Source organism: Salvelinus fontinalis, chromosome 40 (genome assembly GCF_029448725.1).
Source record: "Salvelinus fontinalis isolate EN_2023a chromosome 40, ASM2944872v1, whole genome shotgun sequence".
NCBI classification, from domain to species: domain Eukaryota; kingdom Metazoa; phylum Chordata; class Actinopteri; order Salmoniformes; family Salmonidae; genus Salvelinus; species Salvelinus fontinalis.
In genome coordinates this window covers 4,315,568-4,335,567 of record NC_074704.1, presented here as the reverse complement: position 1 = coordinate 4,335,567, position 20,000 = coordinate 4,315,568, and the positions used below count along the sequence as shown (strand labels likewise).

Below are 20,000 nucleotides of genomic sequence, written 5' to 3'. Positions count from 1 at the left end.
GGAAATCAACCTGCTTGCTCCTTTTAGTATTGTCAACTTTTCGATATGGATGTTATGTTTGATACCGGAGGTACGAGGCTTTGAAAGCATTAAACTTCAAAGCAGTGTGCCGATGCCTGTCTCACTTTATCAGCAGCACGTGATCAACGACGTCTGAAGATTAATTTAATCGAACAACCACCTGATTGGTTTGGTTTGGTTCGACACTGCAGGCGACTGCCAACTGACTGCTCTACAAATCACCTTACATCATAAATAACTACTCATTACTATTGAAGCAGTGTGTCACTTTATCATCATTGATCAATGACTTCTGAAGGTTAATTTTCTCCCATCATTCTGTTTGTCTCTGATCTTTTGATCTGCAAACACGTTTAGGTTTTGTTAGTTTGGTTCTAAATGGTCTCGGTGCTGGTTGGCTACGCTGGTTAGGCTAATAGCTAGTTGGCTAAATAGCTAACGTTAGCTGGTTGGCTACGCTGGTTAGGCTAATAGCTAGTTGGCTAAATATCTAACGTTAGCTGGCCGGCTAAGATAACTGCATATAGCTAATGTTAGCTTGCTGGCGTAGATAACTGCATATAGCTAATGTTAGCTGGCTGGCTAAGTCAACTGCATATAGCTAATGTTAGCTGGCTGGCTAAGATAACTGCATATAGCTAATGTTAGCTGGCTGGTGTAGATGACTGCATATGGCTAACGTTAGCTGGCTGGCTAAGATAACTGCATATAGCTTATGTTAGCTGGCTGGCTAAGATAACTGCATATAGCTAATGTTAGCTGGCTGGCGTAGTTAACTGCATATAGCTAATGTTAGCTGGCCGGCTAAGATAACTGCATATAGCTAATGTTAGCTGGCTGGCTAAGATAACTGCATATAGCTAATGTTAGCTGGCTGGCTAAGATATCTGCATATAGCTAATGTTAGCTGGCTGGCTAAGATAACAGCATATAGCTAACGTTAGCTGGCTGACTAAGATAACTGCATATAGCTAATGTTAGCTGGCTGGCTAAGATAACTGCATATAGCTAATGTTAGCTGTCTGGCTAAGATAACTGCATATAGCTAACATTCTTTGATATTTGGTTAGATGGCGTTATGTATTTCCAAAATGTTGGTTTACTTTAATCACTCAAGTCATGAGAGCAAACGATTGGTTTAATTTGAAGTTCTACATTTGAAGTTATTTCTGTTGTAGTTAACATCATAGGTAATAGGCTGGTCCTCCATATTACTTCAGACCTGACTTATCATTCTTCTGAATTCTGATTGGTTTCATGTAATAACTCCCAAAAAATAGAACAGTGAGTTGTAACTTTGCATTGGGAAAAATATTTTATATTATCTTTTTATAAACAATACAAAACATACAAACGACAACATTATACAAACATTAACTACATCACACCTGCCCAGACCCACTAGAACACACCTCCATCTCCATTAACTACATCACACCTGTCCAGACCCACTAGAACACACCTCCATCTCCATTAACCACATCACACCTGCCCAGACCCACTAGAACACACCTCCATCTCCATTAACTACATCACACCTGCCCAGACCCACTAGAACACACCTCCATCTTCATTAACTACATCACACCTGTCCAGACCCACTAGAACACACCTCCATCTCCATTAACTACATCACACCTGCCCAGACCCACTAGAACACACCTCCATCTCCATTAACTACATCACACCTGCCCAGACCCACTAGAACACACCTCCATCTCCATTAACTACATCACACCTGCCCAGACCCACTAGAACACACCCCCATCTCCATTAACTACATCACACCTGCCCAGACCCACTAGAACACACCTCCATCTCCATTAACTACATCACACCTGCCCAGACCCACTAGAACACACCTCCATCTCCATTAACTACATCACACCTGTCCAGACCCACGAGAACACACCTCCATCTCCATTAACTACATCACACCTGCCCAGACCCACTAGAACACACCTCCATCTCCATTAACTACATCACACCTGCCCAGACCCACTAGAACACACCTCCATCTCCATTAACTACATCACACCTGTCCAGACCCACTAGAACCCAGCCCCATCTCAAGCGCCCGCATCAGCACCATTTTATTTCTCTCTGTCACTTTAAACTTTTAGATAATAAACCATTTGACCTTTCTATTGAATTAACAACAGAGGATTGGTTGATTTCCAGGTTTTAATTAAGTATAATATTTAAGATGATTGATGAGAAAAGTATCGTCCAACTCTGGGGTATCTCACTGCACCCTCAAATGCCATGTTTTGAAATATACAGACAGATAGATTAAAAGTAATTTTACATTGTATAACTGTACTTCTGACAGCCAACTTTCTAACTCCTCCCATAACTTTATGACATCATAACATTCCCAGAAGGATTATTGAGTCATTGTTAGTTTTACACTGAAGACATGACTCTGCCGTTGTGCTGTAGAATTTGTGGATTTTGTCTCTTGTATAATAAGGGACTATCATTTGTCCCAACATCACAGGCCACAGACTTTGATGCTGTTAAAGACTTCCAAAAGTGTTTCTGCAGTTTAAGATCAACTGAGTTTTTTTAATGGTGTTTCTCCCTGTGCACCTGCCAATGTTAATCCTTTGAACGAGACAAGTTACCAGACAGGACATATTGCTAATGTTCTTCCCATTAATAACCTGAATGACAATTAACTTGTGGGCGGTTGTGGTGATGGCGTCCTATTCGATGATGTCGTCCATCGGGATTGCCCAAAAAAGAAGACGCTCTGGATTGATCACTGGAGTCAGATGTGAAGGAGGAGGTTGATCATCAGGAGTCAGATGTGAAGGAGGAGGTTGATCATCAGGAGTCAGATGTGAAGGAGGAGGTTGATCATCAGGAGTCAGATGTGAAGGAGGAGGTTGATCATCAGGAGTCAGATTTGAAGGAGGAGGTTGATCATCAGGAGTCAGATGTGAAGGAGGAGGTTGATCATCAGGAGTCAGATGTGAAGGAGGAGGTTGATCATCAGGAGTCAGATGTGAAGGAGGAGGTTGATCATCAGTGAACCTCTAGGATTATGGCTGGGCTGGTGTTTCCACTTCCAGCTTGGTCATATATTTTGATACATTGAATGTTAATATTGTGAATCTATGTTATATATTTGTACCTCCTGTTTCATGAAGTGATGTCACTAAGTACTGCCCCTATATAGAGAATGCATTCGGAAAGCATTCAGACCCCTTCACTTTTTCCACATTTTGTTACGTTACAGCCTTTTTCTAAAATTGATTCAATAATTTTTCCCCTCATCAATCTACACAATACCCAATAATGACATCACAATTCCCCATAAGACATCACATTGCCCCATAATGACGTCACAATACCCCATAATGACAAAGCAAAAACAGGTAAATAAATGAAAAAATAGATTTTCTTTAAAAAACAAGGACATTTCTAAGTGACCCCAAACTTTTGAATGGTAGTGTAAATCTACATGATGTATTGTTACACCATGTAGGAGCAGTATAGACCTAGTCTGTTCATTATATACATCTACATGATGTATTGTTACACCATGTAGGAGCAGTATAGACCTAGTCTGTTCATTATATACATCAACATGATGTATTGTTACACCACGTAGGAGCAGTATAGACCTAGTCTGTTCATTATATACATCTACATGATGTATTGTTACACCATGTAGGAGCAGTATAGACCTAGTCTGTTCATTATATACATCTACATGATGTATTGTTACACCGTGTAGGAGCAGTATGGACCTACAGTAGCTAATTTAGATGTAATATAACTTAATGAAACTGCCTTAAATGTGCTGTAGTAAACATTTTTTACTCGCACTAATCAATCAACACATTCCTGTCTTTGTATGTCTCAATATAATAGTATTATTTAATTAAATCCATTTAAAATAATCTTTGTCTGAAAATAAAATATGATCCTCAACTGCGTTTCCCCTCCAGTCAGCAGACGGCGATGTGCGTCTTTCAGGCGACGCTGACAGCGTGACGTATAATCTAGTGGACGGTTCTTCATAAACAGCTCGTCAACCACCTCGGTAGCTTGCTAGCCAACATAGCAGAAAGATTCAAGCTATTTATACGCTTTCGGTGTATATTACCTACTGTGTTTTAGACACACTTCTGTCGTATCTACTTGTTAACTTATTTAATTTAATATTACGTTATTTTGTATTAGTCAGCTATAGTAGCTGGCTGTTTTAGTTAGCACTAGCCTAGTCGCTAATGATAGCTAGCTAGCTAACATCCCCGAACATGAGCTCCCTAAACTACTCCCCTCTCGTTGAAGAAGAGGGGGTCTGCTGGACGGAGAAAGAAGCTCTGGGGCTGAACATTGTCGTGAAAGAGGAGAAGGAAGAAGACGATATCACAGTAAAACAAGAAGTAGAGGGTGAGGCTGTTACCCTGAAAGAAGAAGAGATAGACGTTTCAGTGAAAGAAGAGGAAGACGCGTTCAGAGTGAAAGAGGAGGAAGACGTTACAGTTAAAGAAGAGGATGAAGAGAAAGAGGAGGATGCAGTTTTTGGAGTGAAGAAGGAAGGGGAGATTACTGTCACATTGAAAGATGAAGAGGAGGAGATAGGAGATCTGATTAACACCAGTAAGTATCGCATTAAATGTGTTTTTAACTTTGGATATTCGGAGTTGGCTCGTCAATACCTCTTCAACGGAGGGCCCAGGATGATGACTGATATGTCTAGAATCAGACGACGTAGAGAACAAGCTACCCCTTGTTTTCTCTGTTCCGTTTCCAAAAAGTGACTTAACATTTTTATTTTAGAAGGGTCTATCTGCTGACCGCAGACTGGGGGGCACGGCATGTAGTGATTTTCATGTAGTGATGTTTTACTACACACCGTGCCCCCCAATAGTGCCATGTGAGAGTTGGGTTGGCTACACCAAAGATTATGGATATACTGACAAGATGTCTCTCCGCCCTAACAAGGGGAGTCGTTGTCCACAAAGCGGCACTGTGGGTTGTCTAGCTCCCGCCTATCCTTTCTTTGGATTGGTGGATTCATCTTATTATTGTAATCTATTGTTTATATTCTATGAGGGTGGTTGTCGTCAACCGCCTGTATTCAATGGAGAGAGATGCTAAGCTACTAGCATGAAAATGCACCACCTGTATTCAATGGAGAGAGATGCTAAGCTACTAGCATGAATATGCATAGCGATCTGGAGACTCCTAACTCCTATAGTGTTTTTATCAAAGTTGTCGGTATGTCACATGTCCACATAACAACTTAAGCATTACGAAACGTCTGTTGGATCAAGTAAACCTCACGTAGCAAATAAGCCTTTCATTTTGTTGTTGACCAAATTCGACACTTTCCACGTTGCGTTGATAATTGTTTCCACTTGGATACAACCTACTGTAACCTACTGGCATGACCTAGAGAGTTACAATCTACTGTATCCTACTGGCATGACCTAGAGAGTTACAACCTACTGTATCCTACTGGCATGACCTAGAGAGATACAACCTACTGTAACCTACTGGCATGACCTAGAGAGTTACAATCTACTGTATCCTACTGGCATGACCTAAAGAGATAAAACCTACTGTAGCCTACTGGCATGACCTAGAGAGTTACAACCTACTGTAACCTACTGGCATGACCTAGAGAGATACAACCTACTGTAGCCTACTGGCATGACCTAGAGAGTTACTACCTACTGTAACCTACTGGCATGACCTAGAGAGATACAACCTACTGTAACCTACTGGCATGACCTAGAGAGTTACAACCTACTGTAACCTACTGGCATGACCTAGAGAGATACAACCTACTGTAACCTACTGGCATGACCTAGAGAGATACAACCTACTGTAGCCCACTGGCATGAACTAGAGAGTTACAACCTACTGTAGCCTACTGGCATGACCTAGAGAGTTACAATCTACTGTAACCTACTGGCATGACCTAGAGAGTTACAACCTACTGTAGCCTACTGGCATGACCTAGAGAGTTACTACCTACTGTAACCTACTGGCATGACCTAGAGAGATACAACCTACTGTAACCTACTGGCATGACCTAGAGAGATACAACCTACTGTAACCTACTGGCATGACCTAGAGAGATACAATCTACTGTAGCCTACTGGCATGACCTAGAGAGATACAACCTACTGTAACCTACTGGCATGACCTAGAGAGTTACAACCTACTGTAACCTACTGGCATGACCCAGAGAGATACAACCTACTGTAGCCTACTGGCATGACCTAGAGAGATACAACCTACTGTAACCTACTGGCATGACCTAGAGAGATACAACCTACCGTAACCTACTGGCATGACCCAGAGAGTTACAACCTACTGTAACCTACTGACCTAGAAAGCTAAAGTTATAAAATTCCTGGAATTTAAATGAATTTTTCCAGTAATAATGATAATTTGTATCTTCCTATCCACATGTGGAATCCCTCTCCTTTGTCGTCCTCTCTACACCAATAACAGACAACTACTGTTGGACTCCCAATCACGGCCTGATGTGATACAGCCTGGATTCGAACCAGGGACTGTAGTGACACCTCTTGCACTGAGATGCAGTGGCTTAGACCGCTGCATCCGTGTGTGTGTTAACTATTAGAGTGCTGTACTAGAATGCTAACAAGGCCTCTAAAATTTTTAATATCGGTTATCGGTATCGTTTTTTGGGGCAAGGAAAATATTAGATATCGGTATTAGCCAAAAATGTAATATCGGTGCATCCCTTTATTCTAAAATGTTTCACAATACCCCATAATGACATCACAATACCCCATAATGACATCACAATACCCCATAATGCCAAAGCAAAAACAGGTTTAGGTTTTTTGCAAATGTATTGAAACTATTCCCCAGGATAACTAGTCTCAGAGTAATGTAAGATCTCAGGATAACTAGTCTCAGAGTAATGTAAGATCCCAGGATAACTAGTCTCAGAGTAATATAAGATCCCAGGATAACTAGTCTCAGGGTAATGTAAGATCCCAGGATAACTCATCTCGGAGTAATGTACGATCCCAGCATAACTAGTCTCAGGGTAATGTAAGATCCCAGGATAAATAGTCTCAGAGTAATGTAAGATCCCAGGATAACTAGTCTCAGAGTAATGTAAGATGCTTGCAAGAAGAAGCTGAAAAGAATAACAGAACGGCACCATTAGAACTAAAATGTGTCGCCTGGATGTCAGACCCCAAAACCTCCAAACTGTAAATAAATAATAGAATGTGTATCCTGGATGTCAGACCCCCAACCCTCCAAACTGTAAATAAATTATAAAATGTGTCTCCTGGATGTCAGACCCCCAACCCTCCAAACTGTAAATAAATTATAAAATGTGTCTCCTGGATGTCAGACCACAACCCTCCAAACTGTAAATAAATAATCAAATGTGTATCCTGGATGTAAGACCCCCAACCCTCCAAACTAAATAAATAATAAAATGTGTCGCCTGGATGTCAGACCCCCATCCCTCCAAACTGTAAATAAATAAATAAAATGTGTCGCCTGGATGTCAGACCCCCAACCCTCCAAACTGTAAATAAATAATAAATTGTGTATCCTGGATGTCAGACCCCCAACCCTCCAAACTGTAAATAAATAATAAAATGTGTATCCTGGATGTCAGACCCCCAACCCTCCAAACTTTAAATAAATAATAAAATGTGTCTCCTTGGCAACATTAGAACCTCAGTACGTTTACTGTGTATGTCGAGACAAAGGAATGATGTAAACAAATAATCCAAAATATTTTTGTCAATGAGACAGTATATAAACAAAGGAATGACCGAACCCCCTTTGGTGACTGAATGCTTGTAAGGAAAACTAGATGATCAAAACATTAGATCACATCAAATAAGCCGGAGTGGTTTCACCTCCTCCCAGACTATACTGGATACTACAGTTATAACTATAGATAGTTATACAGGATACTACAGTTATACAGGATACTACAGTTATAACTATACATAGTTATACAGGATACTACAGTTATACAGGATACTACAGTTATACAGGATACTACAGTTATAACTATACATAGTTATACAGGATACTACAGTTATACAGGATACTACAGTTATAACTATACATAGTTATACAGGATACTACAGTTATACAGGATACTACAGTTATACAGGATACTACAGTTATAACTATACATAGTTATACAGGATACTACAGTTATACAGGATACTACAGTTATAACTATACATAGTTATACAGGATACTACAGTTATACAGGATACTACAGTTATACAGGATACTACAGTTATAACTATACATAGTTATTCCAAAGGTGGGCTACTTACTATTCACTGTTTGCAAGCCACCGTTGCTGATCTATTTTATTTATTTTATTTATTTATTTAACCTTTATTTAACCAGGTAGGCAAGTTGAGAACAAGTTCTCATTTACAACTGCGACCTGGCCAAGATAAAGCAAAGCAGTTCGACACATACAACACACAGAGTTAGTTGTTGATATGTGAAGTTATGGGTTCTACAGTAGGTCTATGTTATTGTTAGGTGAAGTTATGGGTCCTACAGTAATATTCAGAATACATTGTGGAAACTAAAATCTTCGCTCACCATTTTTGCTCCAGGCAGATATACATCCATAACTAGTGGTTTCCTCATTACCAGATATTCTACATCCATAACTAGTGGTTTCCTCATTACCAGATATACTACATCCATAACTAGTGGTTTCCTCATTACCAGATATACTACATCCATAACTAGCGGTTTCCTCATTAGCAGATATACTACATCCATAACTAGTGGTTTCCTCATTACCAGATATACTACATCCATAACTAGTGGTTTCCTCATTACCAGATATACTACATCCATAACTAGCGGTTTCCTTATTAGCAGATATACTACATCCATAACTAGTGGTTTCCTCATTACCAGATATACTACATCCATAACTAGCGGTTTCCTCATTAGCAGATATACTACACCCATAACTAGTGGTTTCCTCATTACCAGATATACTACATCCATAACTAGTGGTTTCCTCATTACCAGATATACTACATCCATAACTAGCGGTTTCCTTATTAGCAGATATACTACATCCATAACTAGTAATCAAATTGTGCTTTGCCCTCCTGCTGCAATTGTATCAAACACAGGAAGGGGCCTATATTGGAGACCAAAAGTCGTCTGGCACACTGCTTAGAGTTTCAACAACATGAATAACTTATTTTTAGTCTACAATCTTCGATGTTACTACTAATGTGAAAGCAAGACAAATAATGACTATTCTTGCTCCTTTTAAGACAATTGTCAAATAATTTTAACATTCATTACAGACGTCAATTATTGTACAACATCATGGCTACGCTGTTGGCATCACCTTTTACAGTGGATTTCTGCTGTTGTGGGCCTTTAACCATCTGTATGACTTTGTCATTCACACAGGAAAGAGACGTGACTGTCCTGGATCCTCTGGGGAGCCTCAACAACCTCATGATGCTAAAAAGGCAAAGAAGAGTCTCTCCAGATCAGAACTCCTCAAGAAACACCTGCAGAGATCCACAGGGAAGAGAACTCACTGCTGCTCTGACTGTGGAAAGAGATTCACCTCATCAGGCATTAAAATTCATCAGAGAACACACACAGGGGAGAAACCTTATAGCTGTGGTCAATGTGGGAAGAGTTTTTCTACATCTGGAGCTCTGACTCTGCACCAGAGAACACACACAGGAGAGAAACCTTATAGCTGTGGTCAATGTGGGAAGAGTTTTAGTCAATCTGGAGATCTGACAGTGCACCAGAGAATACACACAGGAGAGAAACCTTATAGCTGTGATCAATGTGGGAAGAGTTTTAGTCAATCTGGACAGCTGACTCAACACCAGAGAATACACACAGGAGAGAAGCCTTACAGCTGTGATCAATGTGGGAAGAGTTTTGGTCATTCTGGCCATCTGACTCAACACCAGAGAACACACACAGGAGAGAAATCTAATAGCTGTGATCAATGTGGGAAGAATTTTGGTCGATCTGGAGAGTTGACAGTGCACCAGAGAACACACACAGGAGAGAAACCTTATAGCTGTGGTCAATGTGGGAAGAGATGTACTACATCTGGCACTCTGACTCTACACCAGAGAACACACACAGGAGAAAAACCTTATAGCTGTGGTCAATGTGGGAAGAGTTTTGGTCAATCAGGCTCTCTGACTATACACCAGAGAACACACACAGGAGAGAATTCTTATCACTGTGATCTGTGTGACCAGAGATACTCTGATAAAAGATCTCTGATCAAACATCAGAAAATACATACATGAAGGAATTGTTTCGTGATATCAATTAAATAATGTCACAATGTAGAACCCTAAACGTTTGCCACATTCAATTGATTTCAGCATGATTTGGATATTAGCCTCTGGGGGGAAATCCAGGCTCTGATTTGGAAGAGTACTATTTGTGTGATTTAACAAAAAGTGACTAACACAAAAAGAGCTGTGTTACACTTACCATGTTGGTGACCCACTTGAATCAAAATGCAACACTTCAAAATGTAGCTAGCTGTTTTCTACAAATTGTCCTCTAATCAGTGATGTACACATTATTCCTAGATTAGCAAATGTAGCTAGTACACATTATTCCCAGACACACCTAGGTATTTATAGTTGTCCACATATTCTAAGTCGGAACCGTCCAGGGTGGTGATGCTGGACGGGGGGTGCAGGCAGCGAACGGTTGAAGAGCATAGAGAGCATTTGGTATCAGTTGGAGGCCACGTAAGGAGTGTTGTATGGCATTGAAGCTCGTTTGGAGGTTAGTTAGCACAATGTCCAAGGAAGGGCCAGAAGTATACAGAATGGTGTCATCTGCGTAGAGGTGGATCAGGGAATCGCCTGCAGCAACATCATGGATGTATACAGAATCGTGTCATCTGCGTAGAGGTGGACCAGGGAATCGCCTGCAGCAAGAGCAACATCATGGATGTATACAGAATCGTGTCATCTGCGTAGAGGTGGACCAGGGAATCGCCTGCAGCAAGAGCAACATCATGGATGTATACAGAATCGTGTCATCTGCGTAGAGGTGGATCAGGGAATCGCCTGCAGCAAGAGCAACATCATGGATGTATACAGAATCGTGTCATCTGCGTAGAGGTGGATCAGGGAATCGCCTGCAGCAAGAGCAACATCATGGATGTATACAGAATGGTGTCATCTGCGTAGAGGTGGATCAGGGAATCGCCTGCAGCAAGAGCAACATCATGGATGTATACAGAATGGTGTCATCTGCGTAGAGGTGGATCAGGGAATCGCCTGCAGCAAGAGCAACATCATGGATGTATACAGAATGGTGTCATCTGCGTAGAGGTGGATCAGGGAATCGCCTGCAGCAAGAGCAACATCATGGATGTATACAGAATGGTGTCATCTGCGTAGAGGTGGATCAGGGAATCGCCTGCAGCAAGAGCAACATCATGGATGTATACAGAATGGTGTCATCTGCGTAGAGGTGGACCAGGGAATCGCCTGCAGCAAGAGCAACATCATGGATGTACATTTATATGCATCACTTAGTTCTGGGGACCCCTACATTTAAATGCATCACTTAGTTCTGGGGACCCCTACATTTAAATGCATCACTTAGTTCTGGGGACCCCTACATTTAAATGCATCACTTAGTTCTGGGGACCCCTACATTTAAATGCATCACTTAGTTCTGGGGACCCCTACATTTAAATGCATCACTTAGTTCTGGGGACCCCTACATTTAAATGCATCACTTAGTTCTGGGGACCCCTACATTTAAATGCATCACTTAGTTCTGGGGACCCCTACATTTAAATGCATCACTTAGTTCTGGGGACCCCTACATTTAAATGCATCACTTAGTTCTGGGGACCCCTACATTTAAATGCATCACTTAGTTCTGGGGACCCCTACATTTAAATGCATCACTTAGTTCTGGGGACCCCTACATTTAAATGCATCACTTAGTTCTGGGGACCCCTACATTTAAATGCATCACTTAGTTCTGGGGACCCCTACATTTAAATGCATCACTTAGTTCTGGGGACCCCTACATTTAAATGCATCACTTAGTTCTGGGGACCCCTACATTTAAATGCATCACTTAGTTCTGGGGACCCCTACATTTAAATGCATCACTTAGTTCTGGGGACCCCTACATTTATATGCATCACTTAGTTCTGGGGACCCCTACATTTATATGCATCACTTAGTTCTGGGGACCCCTACATTTAAATGCATCACTTAGTTCTGGGGACCCCTACATTTAAATGCATCACTTAGTTCTGGGGACCCCTACATTTAAATGCATCACTTAGTTCTGGGGACCCCTACATTTAAATGCATCACTTAGTTCTGGGGACCCCTACATTTAAATGCATCACTTAGTTCTGGGGACCCCTACATTTAAATGCATCACTTAGTTCTGGGGACCCCTACATTTAAATGCATCACTTAGTTCTGGGGACCCCTACATTTAAATGCATCACTTAGTTCTGGGGACCCCTACATTTAAATGCATCACTTAGTTCTGGGGACCCCTACATTTAAATGCATCACTTAGTTCTGGGGACCCCTACATTTAAATGCATCACTTAGTTCTGGGGACCCCTACATTTATATGCATCACTTAGTTCTGGGGACCCCTACATTTATATGCATCACTTAGTTCTGGGAACCCCTACATTTAAATGCATCACTTAGTTCTGGGGACCCCTACATTTAAATGCATCACTTAGTTCTGGGGACCCCTACATTTAAATGCATCACTTAGTTCTGGGGACCCCTACATTTAAATGCATCACTTAGTTCTGGGGACCCCTACATTTAAATGCATCACTTAGTTCTGGGGACCCCTACATTTAAATGCATCACTTAGTTCTGGGGACCCCTACATTTAAATGCATCACTTAGTTCTGGGGACCCCTACATTTAAATGCATCACTTAGTTCTGGGGACCCCTACATTTAAATGCATCACTTAGTTCTGGGGACCCCTACATTTAAATGCATCACTTAGTTCTGGGGACCCCTACATTTAAATGCATCACTTAGTTCTGGGGACCCCTACATTTAAATGCATCACTTAGTTCTGGGGACCCCTACATTTAAATGCATCACTTAGTTCTGGGGACCCCTACATTTAAATGCATCACTTAGTTCTGGGGACCCCTACATTTAAATGCATCACTTAGTTCTGGGGACCCCTACATTTAAATGCATCACTTAGTTCTGGGGACCCCTACATTTAAATGCATCACTTAGTTCTGGGGACCCCTACATTTAAATGCATCACTTAGTTCTGGGGACCCCTACATTTAAATGCATCACTTAGTTCTGGGGACCCCTACATTTAAATGCATCACTTAGTTCTGGGGACCCCTACATTTAAATGCATCACTTAGTTCTGGGGACCCCTACATTTAAATGCATCACTTAGTTCTGGGGACCCCTACATTTAAATGCATCACTTAGTTCTGGGGACCCCTACATTTATATGCATCACTTAGTTCTGGGGACCCCTACATTTAAATGCATCACTCCCAAATGTAGCTGACTGTCTTCTACAAGTTGTCCTCTAACCCGTGAGGTAAAATATGTGTCCCATTTCCATGTATTTTTTTAGTTGTGTTAGTTTCAACAGCACATACAACCTGATTTCCCCCCTAATCGATATCAGTGATTTATTGCTACTTGTCAAAACAACAGCGTTTCTGGTGCTTGTGCAGTTTATAAGGTGCTTGTTTAAGTAATATGATTATTGTGGCAGATGTTTGTGTATATAGTACATTTTACATTTAGGTTTTCAATTTATCACAAACTGTTTCTGCTTTTGGACTATTGATTTGGACACGTTTAAACTGTGACATTGGGGATATCCCACCTAGCAAAATGTCGTTGTCACTGATTGGTGTCACCTCGTTAGTCAGTATGTGTTACACCTGTGCTGGCTTGTCCATCTCGTTAGTGGGAAGGTGTTTCACCTGAGCTGGTCCAGGTTCTATTTAAGAGTGTCTTTGAGAACCCCTCCTAAAAAAAAACTTATATTTTGGGTTGGATATTTCATCCAATTAGTGTTTTAATCAATGGCATTTCCTTAGAATGCTCATTGGTCTTTCAGTTGATAATCTTATGTTTTTTTTTTATCCTGTTATTTTTGTGTACTAAATATTTCTGGTTATTTTCATTGTTTTCTCCTGTGAAGCCATTGTGTTGCATCCATGTCTGAAATGTGCTGTATAAATAAAGCTTGATTTGATTTTAAGAAATGAACCCAATGACTGACCAATCAACAGACTCTTGGTCCATCTTTGTATGAAAATCAGTCTTAATCCCACTTTTCAAGCCTGCTGAAGGCGTGGTGGAGTGGTGAACACCACCCCCGGCTCTACCAGGGGTTTGAGGTGGTCTCCCACAGCTCTGTTTATGTCATGTTCTGTGGCCTTGCTGTTCCATTGCATTGACTGCCCCTGCAACACAGAAACACATTCAGTCATATTATATAAAACACTCAAAGTAATGGATATGGAGCATCTACAGCCTCAGTTACACCTGGCACCTAAATGTGACTTCTGTCATCTGATCACTCCAAGCTGCATTCGGTTCAGATCTACCAGGATGGGCCTTTGACATAGTCTGGATGCAGTCAGGCCACTGAATATAAATAAGCAATGTAAAGAGATGGGGTGAATGAGTGGGGAAAAGTACATTTGACACAAATTACCTTCATAATATCTAAGAACAAATGTGTGTGCCTGAGGGGAAATTACCTTTCATACAGCCAAAAGGGGTGAGAAATTACACCAATACAATTTGCACTAACGTAAATAAACATAGATGATGGAACATATTCCTTTTTGCTTATGTGATGAACCACTAAGGGGACAAAAATATTTACCAACTAAATCATGTGTGACCTCTCACCTCTCTGGCTGTAGAAGTGTTCTTCCTAACCAGTCCCTCAACAGCTCTCTGACTGAGCTCCACCCTCACTGGGTCTTCCTGACCTGGTGGTTCTAATGACCTGGTGGTTATAATGACCTGGTGGTTGGCATAACACAAGCAGAACCCGAGAACAGGATGGCCTCCACCACACAGCCTGATGACACTGCACCAGCCTACCAGTCTGCTCCAGCCCAGGTCAGAATACCAGTCTCCCAGTCTGCTCCAGCACAGGTCAGAATATCCAGTCTGCTCCAGCACAGGTCAGAATACCAGTCTCCCAGTCTGCTCCAGCACAGGTCAGAATACCAGTCTCCCAGTCTGCTCCAGCACAGTGTGCTCCAGCCCAGGTCAGCCAACCAGCCTCTCAGTCTGCTCCAACACAGTGTGCTCCAGCCCAGGTCAGAATACCAGCCTCCCAGTCTGCTCCAGCCCAGGTCAGAATACCAGCCTACCAGTCTGCTCCAGCCCAGGTCAGAATACCATTCTCCCAGTCTGCTCCAGCCCAGGTCAGAATACCAGTCTCCCAGTCTGCTCCAGCCCAGGTCAGAATACCAGTCTCCCAGTCTGCTCCAGCCCAGGTCAGAATACCAGTCTCCCAGTCTGCTCCAGCCCAGGTCAGAATACCAGCCTCCCAGTCTGCTCCACCCAGATAGTCACCCACAACTGCAATCCTTATTGATTCAAATGGGAAGTTCTTAGAAAGGGAGAGGGAGTGAAAAGGTAGAGAGGCGGAGAGAGGGAGAGAAAAGGGAGAGAGGCGGAGAGAGGGAGTGAAAAGGGAGAGAGGCGGAGAGAGGGGAGTGAAAAGGGAGAGAGGCGGAGAGAGGGAGTGAAAAGGGAGAGAGATAGTGAAAAGGGAGAGAGAGGGAAAGAAAAGGGAGAGAGAGGGAGTGAAAAGGGAGAGAGGCGGAGAGGGAGGGAGTGAAAAGGGAGACAGGCGGAGAGAGGGAGTGAAAAGGGAGACAGGGAGTGAAAAGGGAGAGAGGCGGAGAGAGGGGAGTGAAAAGGTAGAGAGGCGGAGAGAGGGAGTGAAAAGGGAGAGAGGGAGTGAAAAGTGAGAGAGGCGGAGAGAGGGAGTGAAAAGGGAGAGAGGGGAGTGAAAAGGGAGAGAGGCGGAGAAAGGGCAGAATACCTGACCACTGTGACTGACCCAAACTTAAGGAAAGCTTTGACTATGTACAGACTCAGTGAGCATAAAGGTCAAATGTGTGATTTCATGAACTGGTACATACAAGAAAACCAGGTTTTAAAGTTCTGTTCAATAGCCATCCCATCATTACAAAACATTTGAAAGGCTAAGTCTATCATCTCCTGAGAAGTGGTAACTATTCACATGAACTTTTCAAAGAGGTTTGGTGCCCCCTGGTGGCTGAACCCGAGATCAATGAGAGATCTTGTCAGAAACAATGACAGAGTCCCACTTCTCAGCTATCTTTATTTACATCAAACTAAACTAACTGCTATCTTGAAATGTTGAAAACGTGTTTTTAAATAGCTCAGTCTGATACCCTACCTGAGCAAAAAACTGGCACTTTAAAGGAGTCTAGTTTTGTCAAAAATGCAAAAATGATAAAAATTTAAACTCACAGGTACATTAATAGACCAAACGCAAACATCTGTCATCTCGAAATGTCCTAAAAAGGTTCGAAACGGGCCCCCTGGGTCTACACCTGGAGAGCAGATGGGCACATCTGCACCAGAGCTGAAATTTCAACTGGAGAGCAGATACTTCAACTCGACAGAGGTCAGTGAGGCTCTGAGTGTTCCAATTGTAAAACGTTTGATTTAATTACATCAAGTGTTCCAATGGTAAAACGTTTGATTTAATTACATCAAGTGTCCCAATGGTAAAACGTTTGATTTAATTACATCAAGTGTCCCAATGGTAAAACGTTTGATTTAATTACATCAAGTGTTCCAATTGTAAAACGTTTGATTTAATTACATCAAGTGTTCCAATGGTAAAACGTTTGATTTAATTACATCAAGTGTCCCAATGGCAAAACGTTTGATTTAATTACATCAAGTGTTCCAATGGTAAAACGTTTGATTTAATTACATCAAGTGTTCCAATGGTAAAACGTTTGATTTAATTACATCAAGTGTTCCAATGGTAAAACGTTTGATTTAATTACATCAAGTGTTCCAATGGTAAAACGTTTGATTTAATTACATCAAGTGTTCCAATGGTAAAACGTTTGATTTAATTACATCAAGTGTCCCAATGGTAAAACGTTTGATTTAATTACATCAAGTGTTCCAATGGTAAAACGTTTGATTTAATTACATCAAGTGTTCCAATGGTAAAACGTTTGATTTAATTACATCAAGTGTTCCAATGGTAAAACGTTTGATTTAATTACATCAAGTGTCCCAATGGCAAAACGTTTGATTTAATTACATCAAGTGTTCCAATGGTAAAACGTTTGATTTAATTACATCAAGTGTTCCAATGGTAAAACGTTTGATTTAATTACATCAAGTGTTCCAATGGTAAAACGTTTGATTTAATTACATCAAGTGTTCCAATGGTAAAACGTTTGATTTAATTACATCAAGTGTTCCAATTGTAAAACGTTTGATTTAATTACATCTAGTGTTCCAATTGTAAAACGTTTGATTTAATTACATCAAGTGTCCCAATGGCAAAACGTTTGATTTAATTACATCAAGCGTCCCAATGGTAAAACGTTTGATTTAATTACATCAAGTGTTCCAATGGTAAAACGTTTGATTTAATTACATCAAGCGTTCCAATTGTAAAACGTTTGATTTAATTACATCAAGTGTTCCAATGGTAAAACGTTTGAGTTCATTGTGACCCCTCCTGGTCCTCGTGTCCATCCTCATGAAGTTACGCAGGACACATGTAGCCTTCACACACCTGAATTCCTCCAGGAGGCAGTCCCAGATGACCCTGGTCACCTAACCTTGCAGTGCCCTACACGGTAACTGTAGGCAATCGTTTTGAAGGAATCTCCAGTTACAAGGTATCTGTAGGAATATGGAAGACAATGTAATTATTAGACTGTTACATCATCAGGTCATTGTGGATTACTAAAGTATAATATCCCTGATAACAAATCATGATAACATTGAATTGATAGATGCATGGGCACACATATGTACATGTGTAGCATGTGACAATAACAGGATCATATCAAGGATGACATCACAAATGACGACATAAATACCACTTGAAGCTTGATGATGAGTTGATCATTTGAATCAGCTGTGCAGTGCTGAGGCAAAAACAACAATGTGCCTCTTTGAGTCCCCAGGACTGAGAACCACTGCTCTTCATTGGGACCTCTTCATATGTAGACTGGCTTCCATAGCGCTCTTTATCTGAGGACAGAAAACCTCACAAGAAACACACTTCATTATAGTCAAATTACACCACACTGAATATTATGTTACTATTATCTCCGTCCTCACTTCTAGGTACAGGAACTACACAAAAGTACCTGCCCTATCCAGAATAGCCTCCTCTCTCACTGACAGTTGGGGCTGCTATCCTTTCACCCTCCTCCATGGCTGGTAGCTAGCTACCTACAAATGCATTTGGAGTTAGTTTTTTACAGTGATAAATACATCAAGATAGCTAATATGAAGTTAGGTAGCTGGTGATATTTAATTCACTTAGCTATCTATCTATACAGACTGGTTACCTATTTAGATGTGATATGAAAGTATTGTGTGAAATTATTTTGATGTGATATGAAAGTATTGTGTGAAATAATTGTTATGTGATATGAAAGTATTATGTGAAATTATTTTGAGGAGTAACGGGGGCAGAGAATCAGCAGTAGAAACAATAACAAAGCGTACTCCCTGCCCGTTGAGAATCGATTCACATTTAGATGGAATATTTGACTATTTTAGCTGCCAGAGCCAGTCTACCCCTGAAAATAACATACAGTCCTTGGACCTTGAGGAGTAACGGGGACAGCAATCAGCAGTAGAAACAATAACAAAGCGTACTCCCTGCCCGTTTCGGTAAAAAGCTGAGGGATGGGGCTGGAGAAATGCAACCATCCATGATACCAACATTATAGTTTTAACCATGTTTTGAGGATATACAGTGTTCGTTTATATTTACTGATAAACATTGGAGATAATATAAGCTTATATTTTGGGTTCTGATGGGGTACGACAGTTGAACTAAGCTCATGAGGCATTTATAAGTGAATTCTTAAAGAAACAGATGGGTACATATCATTAATGTATAAGTCCCAAAATGCTGATTGCCCCTTTAAGACTACATATTGGGCTAATCTAATAGGAGATATTGAGGACTACAGTATTTCAGGCATTGTCATTGGATGCATTTGATCAATTGTTAACGTTTTGTTGATGGTCCACTCTTGATGTTCTACACGTTACAGTGTAGCTTCAGCCATTCCCACAGAACAACATTAAAGTGTAGAAACCCTTTACTGCATATTGGTTCAACGACTGCAGAGACGGTACTTACTGGTGTTAAACAGATCTCCAACCTCCTCTTCTTTCACACCAAAAACTACATCCTCCTCCTCCTCTTTCACTCTGAACGCCTCTTCCTCTTCTTTCACTGTAACAACCTCATCCTCTACTTCTTGTTTTACTGTGACAGTCTCCTCTTCCTCCTCCTCTTTCACGACAACGTTCAGCCACAGACCTCCTTTCTCCGTCCAGCAGACCTCCTCTTCTTTAACAAGAGGGGAGATGTTTAGTGAGCTCATGTTCGGGGATGTTAGCTAGCTAGCTATCATTAGCGACTAGGCTAGTGCTAACTTAACCAGCCAGCTACTATAGCTGACTAATAACAAATAACGTAATATTAAATTAAATAGGTTAACAAGTAGATACGACATAAGTGTGGCTAAAACACAGTAGCTAATATACACCGAAAGCGTCTAAATAGCTTGAATCTTTCGGCTATGTTGGCTAGCAAGCTACCGAGGTGGTTGACGAGCTGTTTATGAAGAACCGTCCACTAGATTATACGTCACGCTGGCAGCGTCGCCTGAAA

The 20,000-nt window shown here is 41.2% G+C and overlaps 1 protein-coding gene across 1 annotated transcript; it reads left to right on the top strand.

The window, feature by feature from the left end:
* Window positions 1-3,652: 3,652 nt before the first annotated feature.
* On the top strand, window positions 3,653-14,314 carry LOC129839913 (zinc finger protein 664-like). The gene is made up of 2 exons (XM_055907631.1): window positions 3,653-4,638; window positions 9,463-14,314. The coding sequence occupies exons 1-2, from the start codon at window positions 4,293-4,295 to the stop codon at window positions 10,335-10,337; spliced, it is 1,221 nt and encodes a 406-aa protein (XP_055763606.1). The 5' UTR covers window positions 3,653-4,292; the 3' UTR covers window positions 10,338-14,314.
* The last annotated feature ends 5,686 nt before the right edge of the window (window positions 14,315-20,000 follow it).

Bases quoted from the DNA above. Each gene is read 5' to 3' on its own strand.
- LOC129839913 (XM_055907631.1), top strand. From the start codon at position 4,293: ATGAGCTCCCTAAACTACTCCCCTCTCGTTGAAGAAGAGGGGGTCTGC. The intron at 4,639-9,462 runs GTAAGTATCGCA...TCATTCACACAG, and splicing joins AGGAGATCTGATTAACACCA to GAAAGAGACGTGACTGTCCT.